Source organism: Lissotriton helveticus, chromosome 1_1 (assembly GCF_964261635.1).
Source record: "Lissotriton helveticus chromosome 1_1, aLisHel1.1, whole genome shotgun sequence".
Taxonomy (NCBI): Eukaryota; Metazoa; Chordata; class Amphibia; order Caudata; family Salamandridae; genus Lissotriton; species Lissotriton helveticus.
The window spans coordinates 1,920,398,216-1,920,424,840 of record NC_136057.1 but is presented as its reverse complement, the minus strand read 5'-3'; the positions used below and the strand labels follow the sequence as shown (position 1 = coordinate 1,920,424,840).

The window sequence follows — 26,625 nt, the reverse complement described above, 5'->3', positions numbered from 1 at the left end:
AATATCATTTGAAAGATCACATAAGTACTAAAGGTACATATAACTTAGCTTAGAATACTCTGAGTTCTACTGAACCAGCTGTTGTAGCTCCTAGGGCCTAGCACACCCTAAACTACAACTCTAGCAAGGGATCAGTAGGCAAACAAATAGTGTAGGTAAGTGCACCACTTACACCTCACTAGAAAAAGCATGTCTACCCATGGAGAGTCTACTGAGACTCCCCTTGTGGATCTTGACCCCCCACAGGTCAAATCAAGATATGCAGCTCTCAGTTTCCAGGAGATGAGACAAGTGTGTACCTCCAGGAAACTGAAACAGGGGTCTAACCCCACCATTCCCTTTCTGATAGGTCTCTTAGAGACATATGATGCGAGGAAGATTTCTCAGCTAGATGGGAATATGCCAGCCTTAGAGGGTACCACTGGGGATCCAGACCTCCACAACACTGTAAATGCAGTTGAGGAGGAGGATCCTGAGGAACTCTCTGGGGATGAGGCAGACAAAGGTCTTGAGGTAGTCAGAAGGCTAACTAGGGCCAACATAGACTTGCTTGGGCTAGGATCTGGGGGACCCCCAGTACTGACCCTAAGTAGGCCTAACCTTGGAGTTAGGAGAGATAGATCTCTTTCTAGGGACTCCAATAGATCTCTGCACTCTAATGCCTCTTCTCAGAGGAGAAGGAACTCTCCCCAGAGGAGATTGACTTCCCCTCAGAGAATAGAGCATGAAGCCAGAATGAGACAGGCTGCTCTGAGGATTGAAAGGGAAGAACTTGCCCTGGCCAAAGAAAAGCTTGCATTTGCTAGAGAGCAGCAGATGAGTGGGTTAGCTCCCACTGGTGGCAGCAATCTCCCAAGAGAAAAAGAGAAGGGTTTAGATACTAAACACCTGACCAAGATAGTGCCCCCCTTTAAACAAGGGGATGACATCCAGAAATGGATGGCTGCTTTGGAGAGGGCCTGCACTGTACAGTGCATCCCCCAAAGTCAGTGGGCAGCTATACTGTGGCTCTCCTTTGATGGCAAAGGTAGAGATAAGCTCCTCACTACTAGAGTTGAGGATGCTAACAATTACCAGGTCCTGAAAAATGCACTGGTTGATGGGTTTGGCTTAACCACTGAGCAGTACAGGTTGCTGTTCAGAGACACCCAGAAAACTCAGTCTCAGGACTGGTCTGACTTTGTTGATTGTGCCACTAAGGCTTTGGAAGGCTGGCTACTGGGTAGCAAGGTTACTGACTTCACAGGATTATATAATCTTATTATGAGAGAGCAAGTCTTAAATAATTGTCAGAACCAGTTATTACACCAGCACCTGGTAGACTCTGATCTGACCTCTCCACAAGAATTGGGTAAGAGGGCAGACAAATGGGTCAGAACCAGGATTAGGCCCAAGAACCAAGGTGGTGACCAGAAAAAGGAATCAACCAAGCCTCAAGAGAAGGGTGGGAATAAATCTCCAGATCAAACCACATCAGGGCCCCAAAAATCCTCTGAGGGGGGTGGGTCCCAGAATCCTTCTAATAACCAGAAGAAACCTTATTGTTATCCCTGTAAACAGGTGGGTCATTTGAAAACTGACAGCAGTTGCCCAAAGAATAACAATAAGGAGAACATACCCCCAAGTAACATTCCCAAACCTCCTGTTACTACTAGTAGTAATCCCCCAGGTGGTGGGAGTGCCCCCAAGAATTTGGGTGCATTTACTTTGGGAGTTCCTGGGGACTCTGGCCTAACCAGGTCCCCAAACGTAGATACTCTTGTCTGTGAGACTGGCATGGGGTTTGCCAACTTCACAACTTGTCCCAACACTTTGGGCAAGTACAGACAGGAGCCCCTCATCAATGGTATAAAAGTTGAGGCCTATAGAGACACAGGGGCTAACATCACTATGGTGACTGAGAGTCTAGTCCCCTCAAGGCAACTTTTACCTGGTGCCACATACCAGGTGACCAATATTGATGGAGTACAGAGAGATCATCCCATGGCAGTGTTCAATCTCAGCTGGGGAGGTGTCACTGGCCACAAGAGAGTGGCAGTGTCACCAAACTTGCCTGTAGATTGCCTACTGGGGAATGATTTAGAGCTCTCAGCCTGGGCTGAAGTAGAGCAAGAAACCCATTCTAAAATGGTAAACTTCCATGGTAAGGTTAGTGGGGCAGTGATAGCCACAGCCCCAGTCCAAGATATCCTCCCTGAACAGGTCAGGAGGGCTGTGCCAGTCACAGCCCAATCTCAGACAACTTCCTTCCCAGAACAGGTTGTAAAGGCTGTGATGGTCACAGCCCACACCCAAACTGAGCCCCCTCCTGAAAAGGTTGGGAGAGTTGTGATGGCCACAGCTCAAACTCAGACAGATGATAGTGTTGTGAAGCCTGAAACTATGGATCACTCCACTCAGACAGAGAGCATTGAGGAGGAAGAGAAATCTCCCTCCCACCAGACTTTAGGAAAGGATCAGCCTCCTCAGGGAACTGATCTGACCCCTTGTGAAGGAACTGCCCCAGAGGTAGTCAGGCCTAGCCTGGCAGAGCCTCTGATGTCAGTGGACCCTTCCAAGGTGGGACCCAGTCTGGAGCAGGTAACCTTCCCCTCTCTACCCTGCCTCAGTCAGCCCAGGGCTGTAGAGGTCAGGGAGGCCAGTGGTGGACCCCAAAGGGCCCCCTGTCCAAAAGAACTCCCCTATCAGCAGATTAAGGGCACTGAAGCTAGTAGTCCTAGCCAAGTGAAAATAAAACCAACTCCTGAGGGATCCCCCTTAAATTTAGTTAGGGACCTCCCACAGATGGACACTGTTGGGCGCAGCCAAACCTGGGACCTGAGGGCCCCAAACCTGACCTGTCCCTCCAGTCAGCCAAACAGAGGGACCCAACCTCCAGCTGTAGGTAGCCAGAGGTTGACCCTGAGAGCCCAAAACAACTCAGTCTTTGAAAGAAAGGCCTCTATGGTGGAAAATGATTGGAGGAAGCTGAGCCCAAAATTAGTGGAGCCTCACTTCAGTACTCCATTTCAGCACCAGCCTTTTACTTTGCCAAAGCACACCACAGGTAGGGATTCCCTATGGTGGAGACCCTCAGACACCCTTAGGGTGAGGGATTGCTTAGTGGACCATGAGATAGGGGGTAACCATGCCAGTGCTGGTACTTCCTTATATGGCCACTCAGGCAATATAGGCTTACCTGGCAAGGATAGCCTTATCTCCTTTCGTTTGGGGGGGTTATGTAGGAAGGTAGATCCCTGACTATGGTTGCCCCCAACTTTTTGCCTGGTGTTTTGCTGGTTTTCTGACTTAGTTGACCTGGGGCCCTGCTATTCAGGACTCCAGGCCTACTGCTCTCTCTGTAAAATGGATTCCATGTACCCTAGGTACATATCTAATTGGATACTGAGTCACCTTATCAGTCCCTGTACAGTGTACCTTAGGTACCCAGGGCATAGGTGTACCCAGGGCCTACCAGGGGCTGCAGCATGTATTATGCCACCCCTGGCTGGCCATCCAAATCTGACACAACTGGCTGCACGACAGCTGGGGCAAGGTGGTGTAATCACCCTTTGCTTTAGATATAGTATACCTATATCTAACCCTAAGAATGGACACACAGGTCTCCTATCAGTCACTCCTATGGCAGGCCTTAACAATCCTGAAGGCAGAGTGCTTGGAATCGTGTGAGATAGTGCTCTGGCATGAGCTGAGCCTGTCTGCGGCTTCCGGGATCAATCCCTTAGCCGTTTCCATGATATCGCATACCATATACTCTTAAGTGCATTATAATCCTCGCGGTTATGTGCCAACTCTGGTATCGCTTTATCAAAACATGTCGAGTAAGGTGTCATACGAATTGGAATACTAACCCCTCGCCAATTCTGGCCACGGGGTTAGCATTCCACCCTTCTAGAGGGACACAACATGTATGTAACCTGTAACCCCGGTTAAAGTTAGACAGAGCCTTAGCTCCACAAAATGGATGCTGCCACCGAGACACAAGTCTGCCCTCCTGCTGCTGGGAGTCCTCCCAGCCCAGGAGGCAAGGACAAAGGGTTTCCTGCCAGGGGCGGTGCCAGCACCGTCCCAGACAGGATTTTGTGTATTCTAGGTAGGCAGGGCTTTAGAGGAAGGTGACTGCAAGTGGCACCCCGGTGCTCACTGTGCATAGGCCGGCTGGAACCAGTTCCAGGGGCACTCCAGCCTGGGGAAAGCCCCCCAAAGGAGAGGGGTGTAACCACTCCCCTCCTAGTCCCACCCATAGGGCAGGACTTAGTCGCGTGCCAGCCCCCTTTTTCAGGATAAAGGTAGGAACTGGCCCCCTTCCAAATCGGATCATCTTTGAATCCTGAAACTACTTTCTGCAAGAAGGAACTCAAGACTCTTCTCAAGATTTCTCCCTTGTGACTAAGGAGTAGTCACCCTGCAGCAGCAGGCACCAACCAAGCATCGCGGTTTGTTGCCAGTCTCTCCTTCGGATCAAGACTGCTCCAGCACGACGAGAACCGGCTTCCCTGGCACCTCTGACCTCAACCTACATCATCAGCCCAGCTGTGATCCGTGGGTGTGACGAGACCTCGAGGGACCGGCCATCTTCAGAACTGCACGACGCTTGTCCAGCACGACTCCCGAGTGACCCTCGACTGAGTGCTTTGGGGTAAGAGAAGCCCCGACCCTGAGCAGCTCCAGCACCGAAGTTCAGCCCCCCTGCATTCACGAGATCTGCGTGGTGCCCACTCAAATCACTGGCTAGTGATTCAGAACTTGGTCCCCTCTGCTTACAGGTTTCTTCTTCCCTGATCCAGGCTTGGATCACTCCGAACTTTCTTCACTGGCCGCCTGCCAGCAACTCTTTCTTCAGGCTCCTGGATCTTCAACGAGGGTATCCGACGCAACTTCAACCCTATGCAGCCGCAGCCCCTGGGCTAGGTAACCTGAGTACTCCGGTGCTCCAGCATAGTCCAACACCCTAAGTGTTCGGATCCACTCTTGTTTTCGACCCACCTAGTCGGGTTCGCCCGAGAACAGTAAGTTTGCAACTGCTAGCCTCCATAGACTTTTTCCCGCCTTACGCGTGAGAGTTCCCACTCTGCACACGACGTCCACAGGCCTCCTGCATCTAATCCCAGTGTTTAGAATTGTAGGCCTAGCGATTCCTGAGTCTAGAAAAGTACTACTTACCTGCTAGCAAGTTCGCATTCCACTTACTGTGTATATGGTTTTTCGTGCCCCTAGGGCATTTGTGTAAATTGTGCGACTTAAAGTATTTTCTTAAGAGTTTTGTTATGTGCTTAGCTCCCTGACTCATAAAGAGTTCAGGGTAGTCTTGTTATAAATAAATATCTGTTTATTTTCATAACAACTTGTGTGGTGTCCTTTCACTTGGTGTTCAAGGGGTAATGTGATGGTAAAACAGCTGGCTTAACACACCCTCTAGAGTCTTAGCCTTAGACTGCTCGTATCCATGCTACTAGGATAGCTGGTCTATAAGGTTGACTTACAACCAATCATCAATAAGGGTTGTTTGGACTGATACAAAGTGCTCACTAGAATAGTGAACATTATATATCAGGCCAACTTCTCACAGGCCTATGGACTCATGACGGAACGGTTCCGTCATGAGCACAGGCCAACCGACGCTCATGACGGAACCGTTCCGTCATGAGCACCGAAGGGGTTAAATAGCAAAATTATTAAGGTATTGGAAAAACAGGGTTTAGGTAAGGGAGGTAAGGGCAATTTTAGGGTTGGGTAACTGTAAAGGAACTTAAGGATAAATTCAGGGTTTATGAGTGGGCAGTGGTATAGTGACAGAAGGATAATTTTAGGGTTTGGGGTGGGTAGTAGTGATAAAGGCACATATACCTACTCAGCCCCAGGATATCCTTGTGGGTGACAGTGCACTTTAGAAATACACATAACATCAAGTGAGCTAAGGTTAATTTTAGGGTGGATGGCAGTGATAAAGGCAGTTATAAGTAAATGAAAAACAAGGGGGTGGGAGTTTGCCCCTCCTAAAAAAGAACATTAAAATTAAATGTGTATGTTTGTGTGTACAGAAACACACACACACACACAGACACACCTAACTTACATATACTTAAAGTGTGTGGTAAAGGCATCTGCACGGAAAAGGCATACATGGTAATGTTATACATTAATTGCACAACACCTTCATAAAGGAGATAGGTTTACCTCCCATTTCTTGTATTTAGCTTCCATGGGACTTAAGGATACGTACGGCAAGGTGTACTTGGTATCGATGGGATCCATGCAAAATTATAAATATGGATTTCAATATGACTTGTCACCAATTGCCACTGTTTCTGAATATATGCTGGCCTATGAGCCAGGAATGTATGTCCACGTTTCTACTTCAGGGACATCTACATACCATTAGAGAGGAAAGGTGTTGATAAGGAACAAGAACTTTGGCTGTGCCCCCTAAAAGAGTAGGGACTATTCTCTTTGAGGTAAAGAGGCCTGCTCAGCTTGCATCCATACAAAAGGAGGAAGGAGGTTACTTTGTGAACTAAGAACCTGTCAGAACTCATCTGTAAAATTGCAGAGGGCCAAATGTTGAAAATGTTGCTGTAAGGACTCCTGGTTACGGCGAGGAGCTTACTCTGAATGTTGTCATCACTGATTAGCACGACCACATGAAAAGCATCCTGATCTCGTCAACCTCTCTCCCTTGTTTCCCAAAGAGTGAGATCCCTAAAATATGGAGTTGTATCTGCCTAGAGTGAGTGAGCTCAAGAGACTCCATGGTGAACCGCTGCTTCGCGCTGTTTGCCCTGATTTCTCTGCAATTATAGAGTACCTTAGTGTGCCTGTTCTGACTAAATGTCATATGCCAACCTGTATATCAAGCTTCGAGGCCATACCATCCTCTATGACGTTTGGAAAGTAGCACTACCTCAATCATACATCTACTATTTACCTGTAAAACTGCAGCAAGTGACTAGGGGCTCTCATTGAATTCAGATTAGTGAGCGCACGCAAGATACTTCGGAGACAGCAGGTAGGTGTGACACATGTAAGCAGGTACCTAAGAGTACAGAACAAATTAATGTATTGCCTATTTAAAACTCTAATAATCCAAGAATCCTTCCTATTATCCAACAAAAACAAACACAAGTTCCAGCCAGACTAAGAAAATGTAACCTGGATGACACCGCACATGACACCCAAAGCAAAATCATTAGCATTCACTCACAGAGCTGTCCTCTTTGTAAAAGAGTACAATACAAATAATTCTATGACATCATGATAAAAATAAACGTTTCCTGTCGGAAACGAACTTTAAGAAAACAGTCGAAGCCTTAGCCTTCTATCACGTGGAAGAATGTAATGCCCTGCACTGCTGTCTCCATGGAGCCACATTGGATCTCTGAAATGGGGAACATCCTTTTCAACGCAACTTTTACCACGCAGTGCCTTTACGACGCAACTATTACAATGCATGTCATTACAACGCATAGCGCTGGAGGGCGCTCTAGGATAGGGAATAAATGTAATTTACTATCCAACACCTTCCCTACTATCCACGGGGACTGGAGCTGGAATAGTAAATTAAACTATTCACTATCCAGCACCCCTTAACGCTATGCGTTGTAACAGCATGCGTTGTAAAAACTGCGATGTAAAGGCATGCGTGGTAAAAGCATGCGTTGTAATGTCATACATCCCTCTGAAATACATGTTCCACGCTGTAGAAAGTCTCATCAAAGGACTAAATAAGTATGATCATAACATGGCAAACCCAAATTAATTATATTGGCTCCGCGTCCAATTGCACAGCTTCAAGGCCAGTTTCTCTGCCTCCCGCAGCTGCCCCATATCACTCAGGGGAGAGGACATGGCCTATGAACTAGAGCTGTCGACCTCGAAGCTGGGGAAGCAGGTTTCAACAGAGAGGCTCAATATCCTCTGATTCTGGGCAAATCACTTAATCTCCCACTGCCTAGCAAAACAAATACGTCCCACCGTCTGTAGCGCCCTGTGCTTATGTAAAGCGCTCTGTTACCTTCGAGTCAAGTTTGCGCTATGTGAAACTCCCAAGAAACTCGTACCCCATTACTACTGAAATCCTGAAGTTCAATGTGCTTGTACTGGGGTGCCCTATTTTGGTAACATCAATTAATGATTCATACATTGCTCAGCCCACCCAATGCTCTCACTAAGCCCAGAATCAGCTTTAGCAGGCATAGTCTTCATTTTTGCCCCAAGCCCCAATGAACCAACTTCCCTTTCATAGGCGCCTAGTTATAAATGCTTGTGGGGTTTGGGCCACACCAAGAATTTATGATAAATGATCTTAGATATGGGCCAGGAAATTTCACATTGTTTCCTGGCTGCGGTGTGTGAGGCTCATGTATTTCTAGGGGCTGTCTTTCAGAAAAACAAGGTGTGAATGAGTAATCAGCATTCCGGAAGGTGACTGAGGTGGGGTGAAAGAGACATAAAGGGCAGCAATTCTAAGCCATCTCTCATACCTTTAACACACCACATCATTATAACCTTGAAGGTAGAACATTTTCTTTAGTTGTTGAAAAACTGCCCTGTCACTGCACCAGACAAGTGCAAGTTGTTTTAAAATGACAGTTTGATCAATCCATATGGTCAACTCCTCAGTACGTGGAAAATATCTATGTGGTTTACGTTAGAAACATAAATTAAACGTTCTTTCCACCTTTCCATTTGTGATAATATCTAGTTTATTTTTATAGTGCTCAAATAGTCAGGACCTCTTCAGGGAAGCAATGTAAAAACCAAACAATCACAAACTTGGTTTATTTATGAAAATATGCACAGTAAATGTACATGCATATACAATTCACATTGATACGTTTTTATCTCACCGATAACTGTAAAGGAAGAAGCAGTAAGTTTGTAACATCCCTTCTATTAATGAAGTGGCATTAATGCACATTGCTTTTGCAAATTTCTCCCCACCTATTTTTATAAGGACTGGGGGGCATATTATCAAGGCGGGCGATAGGAAATTATCGCCGCTTTAGCGGCCGTTTCCAGCCGCTAAGCGGCGATAATTTCATTGCCCTATTAGAAAGCTGTCGCTAACATCAGTTAGAAACAGCTTTTAGGTGATAGCGAGTGGTTTGGGGCCTGCTTTGCATGTCAGCGATATTTATCGTTAATGACATGCAAAGTGGACGTACCCAACCTGTTAGCGACTGAAAACAGTCGCTAACATCGCTATCGCCTATTACCAAAGCCGCCGTAGTAATGGAAATATTCGCGCTAAGCGCGAATATCTCCAAAACCTAACGCCTCCTCAGACCAGTTCTTAGCCATTATATCCAAGGGGAGGTGGATATTCTGGCTAAGACCGTATTGGCGTTAATGCGTGAATATCGCCGGAAATTTTATCGCTTCAGAGAAAAACGTTGCTAATAGCACGTTATCTCTGCGATAAAATCCGGCGATGCGAGGCGATAAAAAAAGTGTCTCTAAGCCTACTTAGCGATAAATATCGCTATTTGTTGATAATATGCCCCTAGGTTCCTGCTTTCAGGGTACAAGGGATGGTAAGCTTGGGCATCATAACTTCATAGAAATTACATTCTATGGTTTCTCAAAAATTGTATATAATCTGTGTAAAAATATTTTTGATACTAGAGTGTTACGAGCGTGAGTGTGTGTAGAGTACGTCAGACAAAGATCTTTAGTGATAGTGTGTATGAATGATATGAAGGGGATGTGGTATAATAGTGATTAAGAATATGTCCGTTTATGTTATGTTTGTTTTAAACGTTTCTTCAAAATATGTTAAATTTGTAAAAAGTAAATGAAAAAATGACAATTTGAAATAAAATAAAAATCAAAAAGATTGATTCATAAAAACCAGATACTGCTCACATAGTGTTCTATTCGTGTGTGAGGAAGACACATAGATAGATTTACTAATACTAGCAGCATTGGCACTTTTTTGTAGTTAAAGACAGTCACGGCACACATATCCCAACACACCTGCGCCCCACTAAGACTTCTCATCAAACTCCCCGTGGCACACCACTGCAAGTAAACATAGTATCAGAAGACTCCTCAAGACCTGGCTCTTCGAGCAGTAGCGGCACCCCCCTCCCCTCAGCGCCTTGAGACCCTCACAGGTAAGTAGCAGGCTTTACAAGTACTCTGATTGATTGATTGATTGACACAACAACATTCTTGGCCCACATCTACACGCCACCGTCGGCCTCATTTCAACTCAGCCCCACGCTCCTCTTAAAACCCTCCTCTGTTTAACCCTCTTTTGCCTCGCAATCCCCCTTCAGGCATCCGACCCCACACACCATCCCAAATCCCCCTCCTCTGATGTACCCTCTGACACTTACCCCTCAGCTGAGGGGGCCACCCTGGAGGTTGGGGGCCCCCGCACCGCGGGGGCTGCGGGCCTGTGTTACGACCCTGCGGCCCAAGCCCAGACAGTGCCCTGGCCTGCCCCATGATGATCAGGGATTACAACATCATGCACTGCAGGCCTGACACAACATGCATTGCAACTTAAACGACTGGACCGGACGGTAGACTCACCTGCAGATAGGGGGCCAGGGGGCTAGATATAATAAAATGTTGTGCCTCGCTCTTTTTCTCTGCGTGGCGTTGACTTGTGACTGCCTCGGAGATCACGAGATCGATGCCTGTGGTCTGCCTCCTTGACCTCGCACGCGCACTTTGCGTGAGCCTGGCCCTAATGCGCATGATCTCAGAATCCAGACCCCACAATAAGGGGTGAACTACACCTCGGCATGCCGGCCGTGCGCATACGCAGTGGCCGGGCTAAGGAGACATCTGCGCACTGCGCGCGCAATGGATCATCATCTGCCTGAGCACTGCAGCAGCAGGTGCATTTATGATTTATTTAATAAATTATTTGTGGGAATACTACCAGCATTATGCATTAATTATGCAGCAGATTTAGCTGCTACTGAACTCAGTGACGGTCACGGACCGTCACCAAGGGTCCAATTCCAAACCTGCCCCCTGGCACAAAACCGGCCCCCTGGCATAAAACCAGCCCCCACCCCATCCAGTCAATCGGGTGATTGCCCGGTGCCCGGACTTACCAGTCCGGCCCTGACTATGACTGCCAATGCCTTGAAACGCGGACAGTCTCCGGGGCCCGGAGGCCTCACTGGGCCTGCATCTGAGACCCGGAGAGGGAGTCGGTGGTGCTGTGGAAATAAAAGTCTCTGCCACCTGACATGGAGGTGGAATGCGTCAGGCCCAAGCCTGTGGAGCGTGGCGGTAGACATTGAGGCATCGGTGATCACCCTTACCTGGTTGCGAAGACATGTTGCTGACTTGTGTGAGCAGACCGCCTGGGGCCCCTTGGAGTTGTGATCAGTAGAGGCAGTCCTGCGCACCGACGTAGGGAGTTCTGCATTCATAACACGTGCCACCACCACATCAGGGTGCACAAAAGAGATTGCCAATGGTGGGCCATGCCTTTCTGCATTACAGGTCGGAGTTTGTGGCACTGCCAAGACGCTATGGAGGGTGAGGCCCCTGAGCTGCGCCAAACTTGTGTGGTGGGAGTGCTGCAACTTCACGCCTAAGGGGACACTACCTGCATGGGGAGGTTCCCCAGAAGACTTGGCAGCAACTGCTGTACCCAGGCTTGTGAAATCCCGCATAGCTGAGGCACCTGCTGGCTGAGTCACAGATTCAGTGGGAGCACGGTGGACTGAACCCCGGTGTCGATATCCAGGTGAGGAAAAGGTGAGACACGGAGCGCAGGAGGCCCAAGGGTCGAGTTGGGTCCAGACCTAGCGTCTGTGGGTGGCGCACACCGTGCCCCTGGTTGTGAGCTCATGGGTGTACGGGGGATTTCCACAGGTGCCTTCCGAATGATGATTAAAGGTTAGCATACACCTGACTGTAGGAGTGGGGCCAGCTGCCCACACTGCACTGCACCGCATTCAATACATAGTGCCTGGGTGTCTGGTGCAACAATGGCCCACCTGCGTATGGGGGCGTCATCGACATTTGGCCCCTTGGCCACTCTTCCGTGTCAGTGAATCGAGCAGCTGGGGATCCCTGGCAGTGGACAGCTTGGAATCCAAACTAGACTCTGTACTCACTGTGGGTACCTCTCTCGAACGGGCACTTCTTTTGAGGGCCACATAGACACAATCACAGTTGACTTCACCCTGGAGCATGCAGATCATCACAAGCTGACTTACAGGTACACAACATTGAGCAGGAAGTGGCCAAAGGCCTCCCGAGTACCCTGAGTGCAGCGTTGGAGGTGAATCAGCTAATGGCACCTGTGAAGTCACTGGCAAGAACAGCGGAGGATGTAGAGGGCCACTCCCAGTATAACAATGTGAGGGTGTTCGGTCTGCCTGAGGGAGCAGAAGGGGCTGATGCAGTGGCATATACTGAGACATGGTTGCGTGAACTACTGCCAGCAGGAGCACTCTCCCCATTTGTTGTTGAGGAGTAGACCCATCTAGTGCCGGAGAGCCACCCGCTGCCGGGGACAGGTCCTAGACCGTTTCTCTTCCGCCTCCTACAGGGATCGTGATGCTGCCCTTAGGGAGGTATACAAGCTGGGGGAGATGAAAGTGGATAATGCCACATTTATTTTCTTCCCTCACTACGCCACAGGGATGCAGAGGAAGAGGGTCTTATCTCTAGTGGTTTAAGCGATGCCTCTGAGAGTTGGACATCAAATACTCCCTCCTCTACCTGTAAAGGCTGCGAGTGATATCAGATGTTGACACGCAAATCATTGACGGCGCTGAACAGGTCTGGACCTGGCTGCAATCTACTGGTTGCCAGGTGCTGCGGACAGGGGGTGAAGGGTCTGTGGAAAAAACTGTCATTTGTGGAGCCAGTCATACTGGGAGGTGTAGGAGGGGCAGGCGTCCCCGCGACAACTACAAGCCACCCCCAATCTGCAGCATGTTGTACAAGAGAGGCGGAAGGCATGGCATGGGGAGGCAACAATGGGCAATCACACTCAGAGACAGGATCCCAACACTTTCTCTGAACACTCCCCCAACGACGTGGGCTCCACTGCTACGTGGTCATCCGGTGCAGAGTCCATGTAGCTCCCGGATGTGACTTCTAAGATGGCAGATAATCTAATTGAATGTTGATTTGTTGCTCGTATCTCATTCTTCCACGGTTACAGACAGCTCTGGAGAGTCTCTGGCTTTCTGCGGTTCCTGGTCTTCAGCTTCCTGTTGCTGAAGATCAGGTGTACCGAGGTCAGAACTTGGAGGAGATCAGGTCCAGTTGTCACGGAAAGGGAACGGAGCAGTTGTTCAAGTGAGCGACGCATCTCAAGGGTGGTGGTCTCCTTGATGCTCCGAGCTGCAATGGCAGGAGGTCGATGGCATCGTTGACCTTGCTAAGGATAAATTGAGGGAGTTCTTCTATTATCCAAGGGCCCCATTTATTAGGCCCTAGTGGCACTCTTCAAATGCAGTGGCATCACTTGTTTGATGTTACAGTGGCGCAATGGGTCAACGCATGTTTACAAGGCCATGTAAAGCCACTTTACGTGGCTTTTCATGGACTTTTAACTAGGTGCCTCTTTCACGCATTAAACAGTGTGAAAGGGGCGTTCAATGGGTGCTGCTGTGGGTGTTGCTGTGGGTGTTCCCACGTCAAACCAATGGAATTTGAAGAATTCCCAGGTTTACGAGAAACTGTAAACCTGCGGAATGGGTCAGAATCTAACACCACCTCAAGGGTAGCGTTTGGGATGTGCTACGAGGTAAATGTTTTCATTTCTCCTCTTTTTTCACTTTTTCTATATGTGCAGCATTCTGCAGCACACGGAGAAAGAGGAAATACCCTGGATTGATTTTGAGCAGGTAGGTGTTCCTTCCTGCACAGCATCATTCAACTCTGCAACACAGTCACCTTTCACCATGGCGCAAGTGTGCCTGTGTTGGCGCATGGCAGCCATTGTGCGCCAGCGCAGGTGAGAGTAAAGGGTTCCGTCATATCCTTGAAACACCTTCCTGCACATAAACAATCATAATAGGTGATTTCCTCGTTCTATGTGTGCTGCAAAATGCAGCACACATAGAAAGAGGAATAAAAAGGAGAAGAAATGAATAAATTTCGCCTGATTGGACCTCCCTACCCCTCCCCTGGGAGGCGTAGCATTCAGACACATTTCCAGGTTTACGATTTCTTATAAATCTGGAAATGTGTCAGGTTCCCTGGGTGTTGCGTTGTAACACCCACCGCAACACCCATGGAACGCCCCTTTCACGCAAAGTGCTGCGTTCGAAGGGGCTGTATTTACAAGGACAGGAAAAGCCATACAGGGTCGCTTTTCCTGTCCTAATAAATATGGGGCAGAAAAATGCACTGCCGGTGCATCACAAAAAGTGACACACCAGCGGTGCAAGGGACTGGTAAATAAGGCCCTACTTGTTTAAATTGTCTTAACTGTCATCCTGCTTTCATGACAGATATTGCAAACCCATATCATGACTAATGTCCACATCTATCTCCTAATTCTTTTTCCAACTTTCAGGTTTACATACATTCCTGTTCTCCAGGTTGTGAGGTGTACAGTGTTGTAAGCTACATCCATCATCAAAACAATATAACCAGTTGTTGAACAGATGAGGTGTGAGCAATGACAAACATGTTCAAGCTTGAGATCAGATGTTGCATCCATGGGACATCCTGGGGCAGGGAACCATCAGAGGTAGACATGGAAGTCTGTACAATTCTTTTTTCTAAGTCTCACAGAAAATCTAGTAGTGTTGGAACACTCCATCTGACTTAATGTAGGCCAAAACGTCCTAACTACACTAACTTATATTCAGTTGTAATAACTATATTATCAAGCTCTGGTATATATTACTTATATTAAAGTAAGTAAGTATATGAGTATTCCTTAGCAACTTCACTTGTCAACAACCCACAGAGTTCTCAGATAAAGATACTGAGATCACTACCAATTACCTCCCTCTCTGTTGTTCCTGATGATTTCTGTCCACTCTAAAATAATTTCTTCTACAAAATAGCCACTACTAACTGGTTTAGCTCACACATTCTTCATCAATTCATTTTTTTAAACATGTTTAATTGGAGTGCTACCAAATACAGAGACCTATACTGGGAATATACCTTGCACATGGGTGGTCTCCATGTAGGCTGCACCTTAGATTTGGTTGATGATTCTGAAGAACCCTTGCACACTACTTAGGGGGCTTCACAGTAACTTGACAGTACCTCAGCAATTCACTAGAACTTGGAACCAGTTTGGTGGAGTTCTGTGAGTGCTGTTGCAACATCTCTCAGTTTACTATCTATGTGCCTTGGCTATCCTTGAAGGGCTCAAGTTTTTCACTCTAATCTTTGTAACCTTCTTATAGATCAGTTCTCAAACCACAACCTTAATTACCATGAGCATTCTCAATGGTAAGTGTGGCAATGTAAGTACAATCATTGCAAACATAGCGCTTTCTCTCCCACTTTTCTCTCCTATGCCTCATGCTAGCTAGCAGCAGCATTAAATAGCATAAGATATTAAGAGCTCCTGATACCGGGCAATAATTCTAACCCTCTGATGGAGCTGAGTTGGTCAAACTGCCTAGGACCTGCACCTGTTCCCAAACCAGCCATATAAAGCCAAGGTGTATTGCTGGATTCTTCCTTAAATTTGAAGGCCCAGGCAACAATGTCTTAGCATCATGCTTTGGCATCTTTAGGATGCTCAGAAAAATCCTTTCTTTGCTTCCACCACTCTCCAGGAGACTAGTGGTCCAGGCCCCTATACTCTCTCGCCTGGACTAAGGAAATTCACTCTATTTGGGAGCCCCCAAAAGGACCCTGAGGAAACTGCAAGTAGTACAGAATGCTGCAGCTTGTATTCTTTACAATGACCCCAAACATCACTCCGCCTGCCATAGTTTCAAATCTCTGCTTTGTCTTCCAGAGGCTGAAAGTATTAAGTTTAATCCTCTTGCAGTACTCATAGGGCCTTTCTGAACACCGGGCCGCTTATCACCGGCTCCCCCGATTTCTCCCTATGTCCCTGAGTGAACTCTTCGCTCCTATAATGCCCTCCTTGCCAAATGCCAGTCTATCAGAAGATCGAGATGGGAGGACGGTCTTTTATGTTGCCAAGCTGTAGAACTCCCTACCCTCCCAGAGATCATCCATGCAAGAGTCTTGTTGCGCAAACTACTTAAGACATGGCTATTTCAGAATAGCCCTTCCTGAGGCCTTAGAATGAGGACAGTCAAGAAGGCAATATTAGACAGTATAGTAAATTGACTTACAACAAAATAGTGTTTTTTTTTAAAAGGTCATTTCTATAATTGTATTAAATTATGTTAAATCATTTCGAAACATCATATTTAAAGCCACGTTTACTAATGCTGCGCATTGATGTGTAAAAAGATCTGATTTGTTCTTGAAGGTATGCATCTGTTCCTACAGCATACTTCAGCTGCTCAGAAACATAACCTTCATCACTACTTCTTTCTCATTTATACATACAATTGTTTAGATTTTAGGCTTCACAAACTAGTTAAGGATATAGATTCCATTTCTCACAGTTTGTACAATTAGCGTTATCTGGTTGGGTAGCAGAAGTGGGTATGGGTTCCTGAGCTTTTCAAAGTAATAAATCTCTTTTAATAAAGGTCCCCGAATATATCCCGATTCCAAGCACAGTTGCAACAGTTGATATTCTCATCCAATTAAATGACACTCACTTTAGAGCTCGGCTTGGTTTCTCAAGCAGGATTGCGGAGAAGTCGCTGCAGGAGTCGGTCTTGTGTGAGAGGCATCCCAGGCGAGTCCTCATTCCACTCCCCCTGGAGACAACACCAGAGAAAGACATATAGTCAGTGAACACCACTTCAAATGAACAGCTTTCCACTCAGCAAGATCACTTACAGCTGCTACCACAATTCAGATTCAAAATTCACCAGATCTCAAATCTTCTAGCATGCTGCAACACAAGTGTTTCTAATTTGTGATCTTTTTCAGATTGATATTTGATGATTTTTCTTCTATCCAATATTGAGAATGTATATAACAAGTTTCAATTACTCTGTCTCCCATTGACATGCACTTTTGGAGTACTCAGAAGACCAGCTATTCCCAATGCAAAATAAAGAGACCTTCAAAAACATTGACCCGACCTGTCTCTGGGTACGACTCTCTAGCTCGCGTGCGGGCTCTGTACAGTCATATGAAAGTATCCACTTTACAGGAAAAAACCTTTCCAATATCGAGAAAACCCCCGTTCATTTTAATTAACAAAGTGTATGAAAGAAATACTTTGTCATAGATCAGACAGAATTAAGGCTAGCCTCAGTTTTGAGGCCTAATAATCCATTATAAACTGGAAACACAAAAAATGATTAACTGTCAAACATGAAAATCTTGCAAGTTTGTGCACAAATATACATACAAAACCCCCACTAAAGAGGCAATGGGTGAAACAATTTGCACAGCACAAGGGCTCCAAATCCCCCGAACATTAGATGCATTGCTTTTGGTCACCATTTCAGCATCTTCAGCCAATCTTTAAACATTCTAAAAACAATTAAGGAACCCATTCATTTTCAAACAACCAGGAAACTTGGAACTTTTCTTGGAACAGCTACCGAGATCCAAAGGTGAAATCTTCCTTGATCTGGTATAGTTGACTTTGTTAGTGGCTTAGTGTTTGATATTAGGGCAGTTTATGGATACAAGTGGTGCCTCAAATAAATCTCATTCTGGACGAATAGCCTAGACATTGTCTTATACTTTTGCATCAGCCTTGTCTAACCATTACGCTAGGATACTGAGTGTAGCAATGTGTAATATTTGGTTATGCTTTTTCTAGCACTATTATAGAGAGTTAGCAGTGAAAGAACCCTTTTGGCTCCCGATGGACTCCATAGACTGATTACGTGAACGTTCGATTGTTGGGAAGGGACGACCGGTTTCAAATATTGAATTTGCATTAACACGCTGATGAATAAATATGTGTAAAACTACCCTCTGTCTGTGGCACAGTCATTTATGAGTGATTGTGCTGGGAAAACGCTACAACTGGTGATGAGTAAGGAACAAGTACCCCAAAGATTGACAGTGCTCTCCCAGAGAGCTTGTTGTGGTCTAGCAAACTGCTTGTACATGCCACGTGTGCCACAGTCAAAGTGCTGAATCAACATTGGCATATGTGGAGTTACAGCACAACCTCAGCCTGCAAAAAGCATTTGAAAATAACAAAGGCTTTGGTGGGAAATATATATGTTGATGGCCGAGAACTGAATGAGAAGGCCGCAAATAAAGGTACTGTGCTACTATGTAACATAATACAATACATTATACTAAAACTACAATATGAAGCACTGCCAGGCAAAGATCGGACAAGTGTTTCAAATGTAATAGAGATTGAAGACTCACCACAACTTACATCGAGGGAGTTGTACGACCTCAGTGCCAGTTGCTGAACCCCAGAAGAGGCATCGTGGTTGTGTTTAAAGAGCTCTCCTTAAAGAAAACAGTGAGCCACAAAAGCTGCTGGGTGGTGGCTCGGAACAACTCCAAAGATGTCCACCAAATGAAAGGATTCAAATGGAGACCGTAAGGGAGGTCAAGGTTCCATTGATTGTCAAAGATGCCCTAGAGGCCAGCACAGCACATGGCTTCCAGGATAGCAGTGATAGCAAAAAGTTCTAGTTGACAACACACAATCTCACTAAAGACTCCTCCCTCAGGTTCAGCAAATCTCATGAATGGTTAACATGCAGCCACTTTCCTAAAAACGCCCTCCACATTTGATCCTGCCAAGAAACAAAATAATGGAAAACGATGGACTGCGTGGCTAGAGGCATGTGAAGAATTCATTGATGCAATCAATGTCAGTGATGACAAAAAGATTATTACGTACCTCAAAAATCTTGCTGGAGATGGTGTAAAAGACACTTGTTTAGTCAGGAACAACAGAAAGTGTTTGAAACCATCAAACAATTTGTGGAGAGACTGGATAAGCTCATCAAACACTGTAAATGTAACAAGTTTAATTATTAGGAAGCTATATGTCTCAGAGTCACTGATGGATGTCTGTCAGATTCATTTAGAAGACAAATGTTAAAAGAGACTCTTAGCTTTAAGGGAGTCCTTGGGGCTGCTAGAGCTGAGGAGAGAGCTGACAGCGAGGCTAGAGGCCACGAGCAGGAAAATTAAGCCAAGCAAAAGGCAGAAAAACACTGAGTAGTATCTCCAAGAAGGAGAAGTTGAGCTTCAGGTGTGGACATTTGTTTCCATATGGAGGAAAGTGTCCTGCTATTGGACATATTTGCAACGGCTGTGGTAAAGGGAACCATTTTGTTGCAGTGTGCAGGTCAAATGAGAAAGCTAGTGCCTCATGCCATGAAAACATAATGACCACCCACACTCTCCACTAGCGGCATTTGATGCACGCCCATCAGGCCAACTGGCAAAACCAATTGAGACAAATCAACAGCAAACGAGGTTGATCATCCTCTAAATTATTGTCAAAGAATTACTCAGCCTTAGTTTCCTGTGAAAGTAATGATGATAGTTGTGCAATGTCAATGTTTAAATCGGAGAGATGAGCACATGTAGGGCTGGTCGCATGTGAAGAAAAACACCAGATAAAGAGAAGTCGACACGTAAAGCACCAAAAAAATTCAAACATTGTCTGAAGATCACATTGAAAATAAATGGATGTTGGAAACCTTTCTTCATTGAGAGTGGTGCTTCGATTGCCATAATGCCAGAGGAAAAATACCATAAGCTGCTTCAGTTGCCCCATTTTGCACTATCAAAACCTAAAGTTTATATGTGGGCTGCATCAATGCCACTAAACAATCAAGGATCATTTGTGGCTGTAATGAAGCACAAGAAAACAAGCGTACAAGCATTCATTCATGTACTTCAAGTGCCTGTCTGCTCAGTTTTAACACTGGCTGCCGATATGGGACTGATCTCTGTGAACTACAACATGAATGTGCATCATGAAATAGTAAGTCAGTTCTTTTGTTATTTAATCGGCTAGGTAAATTCAAGACTATGAAAGTAGTTACATATATATAAAGATATTCATCCTGTTTCTCAGAGGCATAGAAGAGTTGCTTTTCAGTTGCAAGAAGCTGATCAAAAAGAACTTGAGTCCTTACTCAAACATGACATAATACAGCGATCCACTGGGCCAACTCCTTAGGTCTCTCCCATAGTGATAATGCCTAAAAAGGACAATGAAGGATATGGGCCCATATGCATTGACATGTGTGTAGCCAATAAGGCAATTGAGCGAGAATGACATCCTGGTTAGCATCTTGCTGTCATGATAACCCAATTGAATGGTGCAAAGATCTCTTTCATCTCAACTTAAACAAAGGATATCACTAGTTGGAACTGGAAGAAGATTGTAGATAAATTACAACTTTTTCAAAACACATTGGTCTATTTTGGTACATGCAACTGAGCTTTGGTGTGAAATCTGTTGCTGAGCTTTTTCAAGACATCATTCAATGTATTATAGCCTGTTGTGAATGCTTTTATTAATACTGATGACAAGGCTTTTGTGCATGTCTGTCGTTTGCTAACTGATGCTGGTCGAACTCGAAATGCTGATAAGTGTGAATTCCATAAAACAAAGTTGAAATTCATTGGTCATATCGTTTCTGATTGGAGCCTGACACCTGATCCAGCTTAAGTGCAAGCTATGCCTACTGCCAGTGCTCCACAGTATATTTCCATGTTACGTTCATTCCTTGGCATGGCCAGTTACTGTTCTAGGTACAAAGAAGACTTTGCCATGGTCCTTGCTCTGCGGAAAGAACTAACAAGAAAAAAATTGTTGTTTCACTGGTCACATGAATATGATCAGAGTTTCCAGAGAATCAAACAAGCCATCGAGAATGCCACTAAAATGGCCTACTTTGATCCTAAGCTGCATACAGAGGTTGTAGTAGATGTTAGCCCTGTTGGATTTGGTGCAATACTTGCACAACACAATGGACAGCCAAATGCAAAAAAACGTTTAGTAGCTTATGCCAGGAAAAGCTTGTCCCAAACTGAACATGCTTATTCACAACCTGAGAAAGAGAGCTTGGCAGTGGTGTGGGCTTGTGAATACTTCCATGTGTTTTTAAATGGAAAACCTTACACAGCAGTGACTGATCATCAGGCTTTGTTGACAATATTTGGAAATCCAAAAGCCAAGATGCCTCCTCGTGTTGTACATTGGGGTTTGAGATTAAAAGAATGCAACTATACCATTGTACATCGTCCAGGGAAAGAGCAAAATCCTGCTGACTATTTCTCAAGAGTCCCATTACAATGCCTTGGTAACCCACCTAAGACAGGTGAATCCTACATAAACTTCATTTTGAAATGGAGCAAGCCAGCTGCCATGTCATTGGAACTCATTGTCACTGCCATGAGCCATGATAGAACTGAAAGACATTTTTACTCACCAATCCTGAAACCAGCACTTTCAACCACTGACCAGAAATAGTGAATATTTTACATTTAAGAATGTTAGAGATGGACTGCCTGTAACTCAAGAAGATCTCATCCTGGAGATTCACAAATGAGTATTCTGGACAGTAAAGGACAAGGTGGGCCATGAGAGACATAAAGGAATCATTGCCACCAAACACGCTTGCAGAGATCGAGTCTGGTTTCCTCATCTCGACAGAAGCATTGAAAGAGAGATGAAGGCCTGTCATTTCTGCAACTGTCTCTCATCCAAGGTCACTCAACACCCCTTAAACATGTCAGAACTGCAGAACCATGCTTCGGAAAGCATTTATGTTGATTTCTTTGGTCCTCTTGATAACGGACAACACATAATGGTAGTGATTGATGAATGCTCCTGTTTTCCCTTGATAAAAGATCTTTCATCCCTCATTCATCAAAAAGTTATTGAAAGGTTATATGGTATTTTTGCAACATGGGGTGTTTCTGTGATTTTGAAATCTGATAACAAACCACCATTCAATAATTAAGAGTTCACAGACTTTCTTAACCATCTCAATGTGAAGCATCAGAAAATTACTCCTGTCGGACGTTTCATGGGTACTCTCAAGAAAGCTGCTGAACGTGATGTATTAGAGAGACTCAACCTTAAAGTGGCTCTGAAAACTAGCCTTCAAGCTTACCGATTAACACCTCATTACACTACAGGGGAAAACACTGCAGCCCTGATGTTCGGGAGAGCAATGACGACTAAGTTGCCTCGATGGACCAACAGAACATCGTAGACTGAGGAAGATATTCATACAACAGATGCTAGTCGTAAACAAAAAGTGAAGGCATATGCTGACAAAAGACACCATGTGAAAGATATCACTTTCAAGAGAGGAGATTGAGTCCTTGCTTGACGGTTTAGAAAGCAAAAATCTGATGCTCCCTTTGATGCTGAATCTTTTACTTTTGTGACTCCTTGAAGAGTTGTAAAGTGTACATACATATAAGGATTTGCAAACAGGAGCCACTCTCATGAAGAGAATGAAATTGTGGTTTTGTAATCAGGCTACTGCATCTTTTGTTTTATGGATTAATGCATCAGGATCTTCATTCCTGCTCGCAGAAGCTACCCTGCAGTGTTGGGTGCCCCCGCAATGAAGTCTTGATGTGTTCTGGTTACATTTATCGGGGGCATGACCCGCTTGCCTCGGAACAGACGTAATGGCACTTGCTTTGATATTCTGCATTACAAGGTGAGAAAGGGAGATGAGAAAGGTTACAACCTTTCTCTCACAATTCCACATTTCTAACTAGATGAAATCTTTGTGCTATTTTTGATTGAACAAGCATTTGGGCACTTTATTTTGAACAATACAGTTGCACTGTTGAACATTTCTGATCCTAACTATGGCGATTATGACGCTATTGAGCAATATTTATAAGCACCATGGACAGGGACATTGAATAACAACAATGGTGCATTCTGGGCACAGACGTATTATGTGCAATCCACGTGGGCGATTAGATAAAAGCACCGCCTAGTGTCTGCATTCTACTCACCTGTGATCAAGGCCCTAAGGCCGTAACGCGTAAGGATTTGCGAACAGCAGCCACTCTCATGAAGAGAATGGAATTGTGGTTCAAAATCTAGCTGCATAGCACCAACGCAGGCACCCTTGGACCATAGTGCAAGGTGTCTGCGTTGCAGGGAATGATTTTTCATGTGCAGGAAGGTGTCCCTTCCTGCACATAAACAATCACTAATGGCGATTTGTAACTTCTATGTGTGCTGCACACATAGAAGTTGCATCTCGTCATTATTTAATTATTGTTTACATGCAGGAAGGGAAACCTTCCTGTACATGAACAATCACTCATGCCGATTTGCTCTCTCTATGTGTAGTGCATTATGCAGCACAAATAGAAACAGCAAAAACTAAGAGAAATTAATCATTTCTCCTCGTTTCTCCAAAAGCAATGGGTTTCGAGGCAGAACACATTCTGCAACACTCATTGTCACGCTAAGTGCTACTTGAAAAGGGGTCTTATTTAGAAGGCAGCGTTAAGCCATATTAAGTAGTTTAACACCGCCTTATATATAAGGCAAAGGGCCTATCGCCACCAGAATGCCATATATAGTGACGTTCTGGTGATGATGAACCCTTGTAAATATGCCTGCAGTGTCTTGTGAGTTAGAAGTGACAGAACCCTTTTGACTCCCAGTAGACTTCGTAGACTAATTACGTGAACATTTGAATGTTTGTAAGAGAAGACAGGTTTCGAATGCAGAGTTTGCATTAAGACGCTGATGAATAAAGACGTGTAAAATATCTGGCACAGTCATTTATTAGTGCCCGGGCTGGGGAGAACGCTACAGCCATATCTTGAAAACAGTTAGACATTGGAGAGATTGTTGACTTATAGAGACATTTATTTAGTGTGACACGTTATTATAGACAACAGAGTTCAAGAAAGTATTACATTGCAGCAAAACATATTTGACCCGTCATGAGAGGGCTGGTTATCCAGATGTGCGTGTATTCACCAATGTATGTAAATCTGGATAGATGGGCAGTTGGTATCAAAATGTATACCACATTTAGAATGAATTGGTAATGAGTTAACATTGTTCATTTTTAATATATGCGAGCATGTTAGCCGAAGGCAACAAATGACTGTCTCTGGCAAATTCACACTGCTACATTGAATATAAAGTGGGATTCATTTCAAGTGGCCAGTAATTCCCAATGAGGCTGGTGAAAGGAGTTACCGTTTCCTTTGGGAATCCAAGTTGTGTGATTATATTACGCCTCTGAATTTTTTCAGTAGGTGAAATGTTAGTATGAAATGCTGGATGAAAATGGAGAAACTAAGGGCCCCAATTAAGAGGTTTTGCCGTAGGGCAGCGCCGCACGCTTTCATACAGCGCTGCACTACAGCAAAAGATAACGGTAGGTATGCACCATATCTATCAGATATGGCGCATTCCTGTCCTTTTCCCTGCACCGGCGCACAATGGGCTGTTGTGCACTAACTCAGGCCTCTTTGCACCATGGTTCAAGGGTGCCTGCGTTGCAAGGATGATTATTTTTGTGCAGGAAGGGAAACCTTACTGACAAAAACAATCACAAGAGGATCTTCCTCATTCTATGTGTGCTGCCGAATGCAGCAAATATAGAAAAAGGAGAAATGAGGGGAAATAAAGATATGTCTCCTCGTTGTGCCTCCCTTATGCCGCACCTGGGGAGGCGTAAGTTTTTGGCGCGCCCTCAGATTTACAATTTCTCGTAAATCAGTGACAGTGTCAAAATGCCATGGATGTTGCTGGGAACTCCCCCTACAACAAGCATGGCACGCCCCTTTAACACAGAAAACTGGGTTAAAGGGAACAATATTTACAAGGCGGCATTAAGCCATAAAGGATGGCTTAGTGCTGTCTCGTAAAGATGGCTCCTGCGCCAGGGAATATCACAAAAGTGACGTCCTGGCGAAGCAAGGGAGGAATCAGTGCAGAAACACCAATTCCCGTATTTCAGCACCCATTATCTTATAATACGAGGATCCCCCCTCTCTCGAATTACCCATACCCAAGGTAGCAGTGATTCCAGAGATGAATAGCGCCCCACTTCTCTTAAAGAACCATTTAAAATATCTGAGATGGGTGATTGGAGCCACTTGAGCTTCGATCAACTAACTAACTTTAAATAAGCGTTGCAGTCAAATGGATGCAGCAGTAGTAAGTGTGTCGTGATTTCCATCCAGTCTAACGTTTATGTCGAAAGTGCCCTACAAAGTCCTTCAACATAACATGTGTATTTATAAAGCGCACGTTCACCCCCAAAGGGGCATCTTGGCGCTAAATAGCAGATGTTTTTGTTACCTAACTCAATGGTACTCATGTTATCGACCTCAGTAAGGACCCATGAGGTCTAGAACAGGCCCCTGCAGTGGAGACATTGATCAACTAAGCCACCTGGCCCGGCCTTTACTAGTCAGTATGTATAAAAGCTAAGATTACCAATATGCTGATGTCATATGATCATACTATTTTATGTGCTTGGTAACTGAATTATCTTTCCCAAGCAAGAGGATCAAATATGTTTAACTTTGTGTGCAATGCACCGTATTGTGAACTGTTCTAATAGAATGTGTTGGTAAGAAAAAGAGCTTCATGGCCCTCTCTAGCCTCCAGCCATTGTGGAGTTTCTAATGCATGTAATGTGTTCAGGGAAACTGGAGAAAGATGCTTGATTACCCTTGGATGCCTTGAGGGGAGTGAACGTTCTAGAATAGTGGAATGGTGGATGCATTTAGGCTTCTTTAATTATAGATCTTTAGATTAGAAACAAATTAAGACACATTCTTCGGTTAATCTTTACAAATTAAAATCAGAATTAACTGTAGACATAGTATTTATCCTTATATAACTGGATGCTATAAAATGCAGTCTCGTGTTCCTTTGGACCAGCCATAAATTACTTCATGTTTCTATTGGTCAAATTTTCTCCACTTGATGCGAGGATTGTCTCTTTACTGCTGGTATTATGTCCTTATAGTGATCTGGTTTGGGACATGTTCCTGTGAGCAGTGTACTGCAGTACCATGGCCAGGTTCAGTTTTTGTTGTTTCAGCCAGCATAAGGAATTTTACCAGTCTGCAGTTTAGTTGTTTATTTTCTGGGTTTAGACAGGCTAGCACCACTTGCCTCCTGGTGCGGATGCCTTTTTGTTTGCAGGGTACTTTAAGAAACTGTTGGCGTGCTTGGTGCATTTCCTTGCATAAGCAGATTAGGTGTAGTATGTCGCCTTGTTTGGTTTTGTACAACCTGCACGGCTATTGTGCTATTGTCCTTAGCCATGGTAGAAAATGCTGAGCGCATGGAAAGATTCCCATCCTATACCTCAGAAAGTTCATTTTTATGGACTTCGGGTAACCCTGGTTGAAAAATAGTTGTGGAGCCAGTGATTTATAGGAGTTATGGGTCATCTAGGCATGCAATCCGTTTGAGAAGTTTGCTTTGTCCTCCACCAAAGAAATTTGTTTTAAGGTTTTCTAGACCAGTTTTTTTAAGTTAGGATTGCCAATTTGCGCATCCCATAGTTCTGTGATTTTGGTAGATTCTAGGGCTAGCTGAAGGTAGCTTCTGGCTTGGGAGTGCTCCCTGTGCTGTATATCCTGCCACAGCAGATAGTT

General features: G+C 45.0%; 1 protein-coding gene across 1 annotated transcript in view; it reads right to left on the bottom strand.

The window, feature by feature from the left end:
* RGS8 (regulator of G protein signaling 8) overlaps positions 1 to 26,625 on the bottom strand; it is a 366,769-nt gene that overhangs the window by 146,301 nt on the left and 193,843 nt on the right. Inside the window, exon 2 of the mRNA XM_078659241.1 lies at positions 16,707 to 16,808. Coding sequence (XP_078515367.1) covers positions 16,707 to 16,808 — 102 coding nt within the window. The remainder of the gene's footprint in view (positions 1 to 16,706; positions 16,809 to 26,625) is intronic.